Genomic DNA, 12,266 nt, shown 5'->3' with positions numbered 1-12,266 from the left:
AAAGTTTTATTACAAACAAAACAAATACTTTATTCCTACTCATTGTTAGCAAGACACAAACCGTATCAAAAAGCAGAAGATGTGAATAACAATTAGCATACCTTAGAAGGGAAGGGACTGACTCAAATTTGAAAGGCTAAATAAAATTATGGGAAAAAGAGAAAGTTCAGACAAAAAATAATCATATGCTAATAAAATAATTCATTTTTATACTCTGAAAATTATTCTTTTAAAATTTAAAATATACTTCTCATTTATTTGAACCCCTGAGTAAAAAATTTAGTGAGGGTTATCAAGAGTTCCCAATATTCAATCCCCTCCATCATTTAACCTAGACTTTAAAAAATAAAATTTGTGGATAAAGAAATCCTTTGACTAGAGAAAAGGAGAAACTGTTTTCAGCATTAAACACAAAGACAGTATCTGATGAAAATAGTATATTCACCTATCCAAGTTCTCATAGGTAAACTTATAAAAGATGTTTAATTGCACATGTGAGTGGCAGTGATAATATGCAGTGCAAACTTCAAACTTCATCAAGAGATTTTGTGATGCTCTAAAAGTATTAAATTGCTAACTCTGAATGAAAAACAAAAGCCAGAATAAAGTCTCTTAAAATTTGCAACAGTACAACAGAATGAATGAAACACTGGTTCTGTTTTCACAAACTGGTTAAGACATCTTTCTTCACCACTGACACTAAACTGAGAGTTGCTTCATCAAGAGGCATCCTCTAAAAACTTCAATTATGAAGTTATTAACACTACCAAAGATTCAAAATCTAAGAGAGATTTGGGGGAAGGGGGGTGTGAGATGTAAGATCAGAGGCAAGGGTAAGGATCAAAGCCACAAAATAACCAATCTGTACTTAATCAAAATTTTTCATACCCATGCATAAGGCCAACGAAGCAGGCAGGCACGCAGACACACACGCACACACCACATCCCAAGAAAAAGAGGAAGAAAAATCTATTAGATACAAATTCAGATCAAATCTATTTGATACAAATCAGATACAGGAAGGGGTAGTAGTTCATTATGAGTCTCTACTTGAAATTCCTGAAAGGCTACTACAAAACCTGTCTAACACCTTCTCCTCCTGGTGTTCTAACAAGCCATGTAAAATGCATTTTACAAGTTCAGGGCAAGTTGTGGAATGAGGAGTGCTATACACAACTCAAAACCTGCTCCCTTCAGCTCCAAACCTTCCCCCAGAAAACAGAAAGTCTTATTGGAAAAGAGACTGAAATGCAGAGAAGAGACGGGTGTGGGCGGGAGTGGGGAGCGAACAGGACAAAGGAACTGTGAGTTCCACAATTACCTGAACTTCTCTTCCCTTTCTTCCTCTTCACAGTCAGTCACCTGGATTGTAACTTCAGACTCCAACCAGAAGACACTGTCATCCCCTGAAGTGCTACTCTCACTTTCAGTCTCCATCTTGTATTTAAAAAAAAAAAAAAACAACTAGACCTCCAGGCATGGAATAAAAAGCACCAATATTCAGGTTGTTCAGCTCTACTTATGTATACTCAGATGTGTGGCTGGTACCGCAGTGACAGGTACTGGTGCTGGGTTAATTACAGTCAGGGTACAGACAGGAAATCACAGGCAGCACAGTCACTGCGTCTGACTGCCATACTGGGTGACACCTAGACCCTCCCACTGCCTTAGGCTGCGTGACCTACATAACCAAAAGCAGAATCCAAACGAAGGTGATTTTTTACTAATTATTCTGTAATAATAACTTTTCTCAAAGTTTCCACTTAGTAAGTTAAAACTAGGTATTTTCAAATTGCAGGCTTTATTTGTATCCTTTTTTTGATCTCAGACTCCAGAAAGGTAAACAGAAAACTAGAAAGAATACCACCATCCATGGGCCAAGCACATGAGCAGCACAGTTATAGTCTCACAGTTAAGGAGGCTCACAATAAGCAGAGAAGATAAGTATGCTCTAGGGACCTGCCTAGGTTCATGCCTTCCAATATTATACCCATCTTTCCTTCTTCTCAGTAAGGACTGCCATGTGCATCTCTGCTCAAGTACCCAGAGTGAGACATAAAAGCTGGGCTTGTCCACAGTCCTCGAAAGAAAAAGTTTAAGTGTCACAAGTTCAAAGACGCTGACAATAACATCAAAAAAAAAAAGCATGCAAAGTTTTTACACATTTAAACTGCAAACAGTCATGGTGGCAATAAAATGACTTGCTGGGAAATGAGTGAAAGGTATAGCATCTATGACTGTCAACAATACAACTGTTACTTAGAAAAGAGCCATGTTGACAGAAACTATTGACCTGTTGGATAATCATGGCTATTTGTCTTTTACTGAGCAGCAACGAACTGCAAAGCCCTAACCTTCCATTGTATCTGATTAACTTAAAAATTACAAAGACATCCACTGATGTCTTCTTGAATTTTCATGTTTGAAAATAAAAACCCAAGCACAGTGGCTCACGCCTGTAATCCCAACACTTTGGGAGGCTGAGATGGATGCATTGCTTGAGCTCAGGAGTTCAAGACCAGCCTGGGCAATGTAGCGAGACCTCATCTCTTTGGGGGGAAGAAAACAGCCAAGTGTGGTGGTATACCCTGTAGTCCCAGCTACTCAGGAGGCTGAGGTGGGAGGATCGCCTGGGCCTGGGAGTTCAAAGCTGTTGTGAGCCATAATCATGCCACTGCACTCCAGCCTGGGCAACACAGCAAGACTCTGTTTCAAAATATATATATATATAAATTTTAAAAACTTTTCAAATAAAATGTTTTAAACCAAGAACAGTAACAACATTATGAGCAAAGTCAAAATGCAAACAAGTTGAGAAAAAAATATTTGAAACATATCACAAAGGGTTTATTTATTTAAAATATAAAAAGTTCTTACAAATTTCTAAGACCCAAGAACACAAAAGATAAATAGGCAAAGGACATAAATATTCAGAGATAAATATAAAAGAAACTTAGAGATGTTAAAAGTATTTAACTCCACTTAGAAATGTAAAACAATACACAAGAAGATGATTTTTTAAAAATCTATCACATAGGTAAAGCTTGTAAGAGGTTTTAACAAACTGAAAGAGGACACGGGAAAAGAAACATGCCTGCTGGTGGGAGTTGAAACTGGTACAACCTGTGTTCAGGGCAATTTAGCAAAATCTACCAAAATTCAAAATCCACATCTTTTTGGCCCAACAATTTCTCTTTCAGGAAATTATTTTACTTTGACAAGTAGAAGTAGAGGCAAACAGGAACATTCGTTCTGGTAGACATTATAGTAGCAAAATAGAATAGCAAAAACCACCTAACTTCCTGAGGAACAGAAAACTAGACTAATTACAGAATACCCACAGACTGGAATGCTACACAGTGAGTGTACGAAAAAACAAGGCAGCCCTACCGGTCACGATACGGAACAAAGCCTAAGGAATACTGTTAAGGCAAAGAAGAAAGGGGTAAAAGTATAGGACAGTATGTGCAGTGTGCTATGCTACCATCTGTGTTTTAAATGCGGAGTTAGGAGAAACAAACGCAGACTATCTATGGAAGAAGAGAACCAGTACCAGTAACAGTAGTTGTCTCCAAGGAGGAAAACAGATAGCTGGAGAAGAGGAATAAAAGACAGACACGCTTGAACCTGCGAGGTGGAGGTTGCAGTGAGCCAAGAGCATGCCATTACACTCCAGCCTGGGCAACGAGAGTGAAACTCGTCTCAAAAATAAAAATTAAAAAAACGGTTTTTCACTTGTCATGCACATATAATCCTTACCAAAATATTAACTAATTTTAAATAGAATCTTTCATGACCTTCAGTAAAGAACTGGATTTTAAAATATTATTTCATTAAGAATCTAGTTCTTTTTCTTCTAAACAACTCCAGCTCCTTCAAAGTGTTTTTTTTTTTTTTTTTTTTTTTTGGGGGGGGGGTGTTTTGTTTTGCTTTGTTTTGTTTGTTTGTTGGTTTGTTGAAACAGGGTCTTGTTCTGCACCCAGGCTGGAATGCAGTGGCACAATCTCGGCTCACTGCAACCTCCACCTCCCAGTTCAGGCAATCCTCCCGCCTCAGCCTCTCAAGTAGCTGGGATTACAAGCGTCTGCCACCACACCCGCTAATTTTTGTTGTTGTATTTTTAGTAGAGACGGGGTTTCACCACACTGGCCAGGTTGTTCTCGAACTGCTGACCTCAAATGATCTGCCTGCCTCCGCCCCCCAAAGTGCTGGGATTACAGATATGAGCTACTGTGCCCGGCCTCAAAGTGTTTTCATGAATCCTATTCACCTTTCCTTTTAATCATTCTTTTGTTCTTTCATTATTATGGCTGATTTCCCTCACTTCGAGGCTTTCAAAAGTGAAAAAGTGAACTGTGAGTGGCATTTTTCCACAGAACACTGAAGGACAGCTTGATGTGCACATCTTCCAAGGCTTGTTCTGCTTTGACTCTGTCATCAGAAGTTTTTTGAAAATGTTTTTCCTGCCTCAGCCTCCCGAGCAGCTGGGATTACAGGCACCCGCCACCACACCTGCCTATTTTTTTATTTTTAGGAGAGAAGAGGTTTCACCACGTTGGCCACGGTGGTCACAAACTCCTGACCTCAAGTGATCTGCCCGCCTCCGCTGGAAGCTGCCATGAGCCAAGATCACACCATTGCGCTCCAGCCTCTACGACAAAAGCGAACCTCCATCTCAAAAAAAAGAGAAAAAAAGTTTTTAAATTCAAAATCAACATGTGTTTCTGTTTTCTGTTCCCTTCCCCAGTAGTAAATGAAAATTCAGCGGAATCAACAGGTGATGCTTAGCAGCAGGAGCAGAGATGGAACATAGCAGAGTCCATCACTCTGGCTACTAGAGTGTGAGAGACAACTAGATACTGCTGAAGACTACAAGGTGGTTTTAACTCCTTTTCTTCCTGATTTGTTTAAACCCTGATCAGCCTTCACTTTCCCAACAAGCTTTAATAGAGGTGAAGTCTTTGACCTAAACCAAAGGAGTCACCAGCAGTAGTTTCGAACTAGCTGGTTCTCATCTTCTACCTCCAAGAGGTAGGGAACCTGAGGGGAAGGGAAATACCTAATCCCACAGCAGCAAAGAGACAAGCATTCTTACAGCAACAATTTAAACATTGCAAGTCAGAATGAATTTTTTCGAAGAGAAACACTGTTAAAAGTGCTTACTTTCCTAGTAGCAGTGGTAAGTAGTAACAATCACAGCAAACAGAGTTGGCCCACAGGTTCTGTATGCATGGGTTCCACATCCATGAATTCAATCTCTTGGTTGAATCAAAAATATTCAGGGAAAAAAGAGGGATGGTTGCATCTGTATTGAACATGTACAGGCTTTTTCTTGTCATTATCCTAAACAATACTGTATGGCAACTATTTACAAAACATTTACATTGTTAGTTATTGTAAGTGATCTACAGATGATTTAAAGTATATGAGAAGCTGCGCATAGGTAATATGTAAATACTACAACATTTCATATAAGGGACTTGAGCATCTACAGATGTTGGTATCCAGAGGGTGTCCTGGAAATGATTTCTCCATGAATACCAAGTGATGACTGCATATGCTGAGCACTGATTCTATGTGCCAAGCATCAGATTAAGGCCCAAACGTAACAAATCATCTAATTCTCACAACCACCTCATGAGGCAGGAGCCATCATATCACAGGTGAAGAAACTGAAGCTTAGCATAATTTCTCCAGGATTATCCAGTTCATAAGCTTGCATTAAAATACTTTTCAGGCCGGGATCAGTGGCTCACGTTTGTAATCCTAGCACTTGAGAGACCAAGGCAGGCAGATCACCTGAGGTCAGAAGTTCAAGACCAGCCTGTCCAACACAGTGAAACCCCATCTGTACTAAAAATATAAAAATTAGCCAGGCTTGGTGGTGCATGCATGTAATCCCAGTTACTTGGGAGGCGGAGGCAGGAGAATTGCTTCAGCCTGGGAGGCAGAGGTTGCAGTGAGCCAAGATCGCGTCACTGCACTTCAGCCTGGGTGACACAGCGAGACTCCATCTCAAAAATAACAAAAATAATTTTCAAAAATCCAAACCTAACTACACCATATGTAATGTTACTTCTGTGGGAAGACTATATGGTTTGCATCTTGGTCCACATTCCACTCATTAGCCTAGATGTCTCTGATCTCGTAGTTTTTTTTTTTTTTTTTTTTTTTAAGACAGTCTTGCTCTGTCGCCTGGGCTGGAGTGCAGTGGCCGGATCTCAGCTCACTGCAAGCTCCGCCTCCCGGGTTTACACCATTCTCCTGCCTCAGCCTCCCGAGTAGCTGGGACTACAGGCGCCCGCCACCTCGCCCGGCTAGTTTTTTGTATTTTTTAGTAGAGACGGGGTTTCACCATGTTAGCCAGGATGGTCTTGATCTCCTGACCTCGTGATCCGCCCGTCTCGGCCTCCCAAAGTGCTGGGATTATAGGCTTGAGCCACCACGCCCGGCCAAAATGGCTATCTTAAAAATACATCATCAGCACTGCAAGGATATATGAACAAAAATCACTTTCAAATAGCTGTTCTTATAAAACCAGAAAAAATAGAAATGGAGGTACTGTATTTTGAAGTCAAACAAGCTTAGACTCAAATGTCAACTGTCATTTACAAATAGTGTGGTCTTAGACAATTCATAAGGTCTGGCTGTGTCCGCACTCAAATTTCATCTTGAATTGTAGCTCCCATAATTCACATGCGTTGTGGGAAGGACCTGGTAGGAGACAACTGAATCATGGGGGTGGTTTCTCTTATACTATTCTCATGCTAGTGAATAAGTCTAACGAGATCCGATGGTTTGATAAGGGGCACCCCTGTCGCTTGGTTCTTATGCTCTCTTTGCTGGCTGCCATGTAAGATGTCCCTTTGGTCTTCCTTCATCTTCTGCTGTAATTGTGAGGACTCCCCAAGCACACGGAACCGTGAGTCAATTAAACCTCTTTCCTTTATAAATTACCCAGTTTCATGTATGTCTTTATCAGCAGTATGAAAACAGACTAATACAGTAAATTGGTACCAGTAGTGTGGGGGCACTGCTGTAAAGATACCTGAAAATGTGGAAGCAACTATGGAACTGGTTAACAGGCAGAGGCTGGAACAGTTTGGAGGGCTCAAAAGAAAAATGTGGGAAAGTTTGGAACTTCCTAGAGACTTGTTGAATAGCTTTGACTGAAATGCTGATAATGACATGGACAATGAAATCCAGGCTGGGGTGGTCTCAGATGGAGATGAGGAACTTGTTGGGAACTAGAGTATAGGTGACCCTTGCTACATTTAGCAAAGAGGCTGGTGGCATTTTGCCCCTGCCCTAGAGATTTGCAGAACTTTGAACTTGAGGGAGATGATTTAGGGTATCTGGCAGAAGAATTTTCTAAGTAGCAAAGCATTCAAGATGTGACACGGTTGCTGTTAAAAGCATTCAGTTTTATAAGGGAAACAGAGAATAAAAGTTCGGAAAATTAGCAGCCTGACCATGCGATAGAAAAGAAAAACCCATTTTCCGAGGAGAAAGTCAAGCCAGCCGCAGAAACTTGCATAAGTAACAAGAAGCCTAATGTTAATCACCAAGACAATGGGGAAAATGTCTCCAGGACATGTCAGAGATCTTTGTGGCAGTCCTTCCCATCACAGGCCCAGAGGCCTAGGAGGAAAAATGGTTTCATGGGCCAGGCCCAGGGACCCCCCTGCTGTGTGCAGCCTAGGGACTTGGTGCCCTGCGTCCCAGCTGCTCCAGCCGTGGCTAAAAGGGGCCAAGATACAGCTTGGGCCATGGCTTCAGAGTGTGCAAGCCCCAAGCCTTGCCTGCTTCCATATGGTGTTGAGCCTGCAGGTGCACAAAAGTTAAGAACTGAGGTTTGGGAACCTCTACCTAGATTTCAGATGATGTATGAAAACACCTAGATGTCCAGGCAGAAATTTGCTGCAGGGGCGGGGCCCTCCTGAAAAACCTCTGCTACGGCAGTGCGGAACGGAAATGTGAGGTTGAAGACCCCATGCACAGCCCCCACTGGGGCACTGCCTAGAGGAGCTGTGAGAAGAGGACCACTGTCCTCCAGACTCCAGAATGGTAGATCCACCAACTGCTTGCACTGTGACCCTGGAAAAGCTTCAGACACTCAATGCCAGCCTGTGAAAGCAGCCAGGAGGCAGGCTGTACACCCTGCAAAGCTACAAGGGGCAGAGCTGCCCAAGACCATGGGAACCGACCTCTTGCATCAGTGTGACCTAGGTGTGAGACATAGTGTCAAAGGAGATCATTTTGAAGCTTTAAAATTTGACTGCCCCACTGGATTTTAGACTTACATGGGGCCTGTAGCCCTTTTATTTTGGCCAATTTCTCCCATTTGGAACAGCTGTATTTACCCAATGCCTGTACCCCCATTGTATCCAGGAGGTTAACTAACTTTCTTTTGATTTTACAGGCTCATAGGCAGAAGGGACTTGCCTCATCTCAAATGAGACTTTGGACTGTGGACTTCTGAATTAATGATGAAATTAGTTAAGACATTGGGGGACTGTTGGGAAGGCATGACCGGTTTGAAATGTAAGGACACGAGATTTGGGAGGGGCCCGGGGCAGAATGATATGGTTTGGCTGTGTCCCCACCCAAATCTCATCTTGTATTGTAACTCCCATAATTCCCATGTGTTGTGGGAGGAACCCAGTGGGTGATAACTGAATCATGGGTGTGGTTTCCCCCATACTTTTCTCATGGTAGTAAATAAGTCTCAAAAGATCTCATGGTTTTACAAGGGGAAACCATTTTCACTTGGTTCTCATTCTTTCTCTTGTCTGCTGCCACATAAGACATGCCTTTCACCTTCCACCAAGATTGTGAGGCCTCCCCAGCCACATGGAACTGTGAGTTCATTAAACCTCTTTTTCTTTATAAATTACCCAATCTCAGGTGTCTTTATCAGCAGCATAAAAATGGACCAATACAACAAGCAACTTAAATTGAGTCTCAGTCTGGTAATCTCTAAAACAGAAAAAAAAAATACCCTTATGATGTTAATGTATAAAATAGAAACAATGCATATAATGAAACTATAGTAGTACACAGTACAAAGTCCTCAATAAATTATAGTCATTGTCATCATTATTGTCCCTGAACCATAAAATGTTTTCATTACCGTGATTATAGAAAAATTGAAAAAAAATCTTTGATTTCTGGCTTTTAAAAAACATAATCACTCTGTAATTTTTATTATTCTTAAAAAGAGAGTACTAATCTAAAAAATAAGAAATAAGTCCCTATTAAGCCAGTAAGTTATTTTCTAATTATCTGAATTCCTTCCATGAATGTGAAGTATGGCAAATTAACAATTACAACAGAAATTCATATTCTTCCTTCATCACATTAATACAAGGATTACAAAGTTAAGTACATATAAAATCAGATCAAAAGACAATTCAACATGTCATTTCCAGTGTTCTCAATAAGTGACAGTAAGTGGAAATTTCATAACTGTATGAATGAGAACTCTCAAAGTTCAACTGACATAGTCTTCTGTTTTTGAGTCCTGTATCTTTCACTGTAATAAGCAAAGATTTAAGTATACTTTCTGGTATTCAAGTTTGAAAAGTATGTAATGTTTATTAATGTAGAAAACCGCTTTCAATAAATATATAATCTCAGCCTATGCTTTCACTGGATCACTGACCTTTCGTTATTATACATTCTATAATCATCATCTCATGTAAATATTGTAGAAAAATACTGTAACAGTATACCTAACTAGAGCCCTCCAGACAATTTTTAACCACTGCCCTAGAGCCTGATATCAGTAACCAAAATAAAAATCAGAAAACCCTACAGAGTGTGATTCTACTATTTATATCTACAGATAAATCAAAACTACTGTATATAATTGTTAAATAAAATCTGAAGCCAGTGATGATTTTTCTAGTAAAAGTAAACAGCCACTAAAATACAACATTTACATGTAGTGGTTAAATGAAAACAAAAAAACAAAAACACAGCCAAGTGCAGTGGCTCACACCTGTAATTCCAGTACTTTGGGAGGTCAAGGCAGGAAGATCCCTTGAGGCCAGGAGTGGAAAACCAACCATGGCAACAGAGCGAGACTCCATCTCTATAAAAAAATTTAAAAATTAGCCAAGCATTGTGATGCACATCTGTAGACTCAGCTACTCAGGAAGCTGAAGTCGGAGGATCGCCTGAGCACAGGAGTTTGAGGCCACAGTGAGCTACAATCACGCCACTACACTCCAGCCTGGGCAACAGGGCAAGTGCCTGTCTCTGTCTGTCTGTCTGTCTCTCTGTCTGTGTGTGTGTCTCTCTCTCTCTTTTATATGTGTGTGTGTGTGTGTGTGTGTGTGTGTGTACACACACATACATACACACGTACATATACATATACACACATATATATACACTGGTAATAAAAATAGTATTTTTAATACACACATGCAAAGAAGAAAGTCTGGAAAACTAAATAACAAAGATAATGCAGATGATTTTTACTTCCTTCTTCAAACTTATTTACATATTTTTAACTTTCTAACATAGAAATGTATTCACTTTTAAACTTTTTAGTTTTAAAGAACTTAACAGCATGAATTAAAAGATCCACTCTACAGTTTCTTCTTTTGAGTATGTGGATGCTGTTTTTCTACCCTATATACCACAGAAGTCAATGAAAATGTTTATTGAATACATACACAGGATCGAACAACTGAAAAATCTAGGTACCAGGAATAGGAAATATATGTTCAAAAATAAATGAAGGCAATGTGCATAAAGAAGGCAATATTCTTATACTGACCAAGATAAATCAAAAATAGAGAGAATATGAAAAAAGCAAAGGCAAAAAATAAAATCATGCATGTGATATAAATGAGAAAAATTAAACAGATTCTTTTCATATCAAGATCTCAGAATCATGAAATAAATCTATATATCAGGAATTAAGTCAATTTCTCTTCTAAATGTTTCCCATCCTAACCTATGAAGAACCAAAATCAATGGTATTTAAACCACATTAATAAAGTGATACAATACCCACAATATCTACAAGTACAAGGATTGCACCAAGCCAATATTTACTGTTGAATTCATAAGCCACATCACTTTGTCTCATTGCTTCCTCTGTCAAAAAGGTCACAAATCCAACTCAGAAATACTCTGTTCTAACACTAAAGAGCTCAAGGTGCTCTTGTGCAAGGGGGGGTAAGTAACAACAACAAAAAAAAAAAAAAGAAAAAAACAGGCTACCAGCATAGCAGATTCTACTGAATAAAATCCAAGTAGTGCTTGCTTCAGCAGCACATATACTAAAATCGGAACGATACAGAGATTAGCATGGCCCCTGTGCAAGGATGACATTAAAGTAGTCAGAGGCCAGAGAGAACAATTCATACATTTACCTAGCTATGGGCACACAGAACAAGCAAGTTGTATCAACTTCAGAATTCCACTGGCAGATTCAACAAATAACAAAAACACTTGCTTTATCAGATACATTCGAATCTAGTGATCTCAGCAAATCCCTCTCACTGGCTAAGCAACCATCTTATCAGTATAAGTGACTACTCGTTTTTGCCTTCAATCTACAGATAAACTAAATCAAAACTATTACATATGTTGGTTAAATAAAATCTGAGGCAAGGGATAATTTTTCTAGCAACTTATACAACATGTACAGGTAGTAAACAAAAGCAAAAAACAACCAGTAAAGTAATACATGAATACAACTTATCAGAATCAGTATCTTTTTAAATGAACATTGGATATTAAAAACGTATCTCTATCTGAAAAGGAATCTGTAGAACTGAAAGAAGAAAATGGGCTACAGTTAATTAAGGTAAAAGTATAGTGTTGAAAATTAGGGACTAACTATGTCACAACTGGTTTAGTAAAAGCTCTTGCAAAAATAACGAATATTGAGAATTCTGAAACATAATGTTGAGCCAGGTGTCGTGGCTTACCCTGCAATCGAGCACTTTGAGAGGCTGAGGCGGGAGGATCCCTTAAGGCCAAGATTTTAAGACCAGGTTGAAAAAGGCCCTGTCGAAAGAAGAAAGAGAGAAAGAAAAGAAAGAAAAGAAAAGAAAGAGAGAGAGAAAGAAAAGAAAAGAGAGAGAGAGAGAAAGAGAAAGAAGGAAGGAAGGAAGGAAGGAAGGAAGGAAGGAAGGAAGGAAGGAAGGAAGGAAGGAAGGAAGGAAGGAAGGAAGGAAGGAAGGAAGGAAGGGAAGGAAGGAGGAAGGAAGGAAAGGAGAGAGGAAAGGAAGGAAGGAAGGAAG

At 39.7% G+C, this 12,266-nt stretch overlaps 1 protein-coding gene and 1 non-coding gene across 3 annotated transcripts in view; one reads left to right on the top strand and one right to left on the bottom strand.

Annotated features, from left to right (window-relative positions):
• Nucleotides 1-10,025, bottom strand: part of ARHGAP32 (Rho GTPase activating protein 32) — a 229,638-nt gene extending 219,613 nt beyond the window's left edge. The window contains exons 1-2 of one of the 2 annotated variants that reach the window (XM_030918530.1): nucleotides 10,004-10,025; nucleotides 1,322-1,437 (exon numbers count right to left, since the gene is read on the bottom strand). In XM_030918530.1, the coding sequence (XP_030774390.1) occupies nucleotides 1,322-1,437 (116 nt within the window). In that variant the 5' untranslated portion in view covers nucleotides 10,004-10,025. Of the gene's footprint in view, nucleotides 1-1,321; nucleotides 1,438-10,003 lie in introns of those variants that run through there. The other variant, XM_030918531.1, reaches the window with a different exon arrangement.
• A 1,248-nt stretch (nucleotides 10,026-11,273) lies between these two features.
• LOC115893716 lies at nucleotides 11,274-11,382 on the top strand. The gene has a single exon (XR_004053777.1). It is a non-coding gene; the product is annotated as a U6 spliceosomal RNA (small nuclear RNA).
• The last annotated feature ends 884 nt before the right edge of the window (nucleotides 11,383-12,266 follow it).

Source organism: Rhinopithecus roxellana, chromosome 15, assembly GCF_007565055.1.
Source record: "Rhinopithecus roxellana isolate Shanxi Qingling chromosome 15, ASM756505v1, whole genome shotgun sequence".
Classification (NCBI taxonomy): domain Eukaryota; kingdom Metazoa; phylum Chordata; class Mammalia; order Primates; family Cercopithecidae; genus Rhinopithecus; species Rhinopithecus roxellana.
This window is presented reverse-complemented; position numbering and strand designations above follow the sequence as displayed.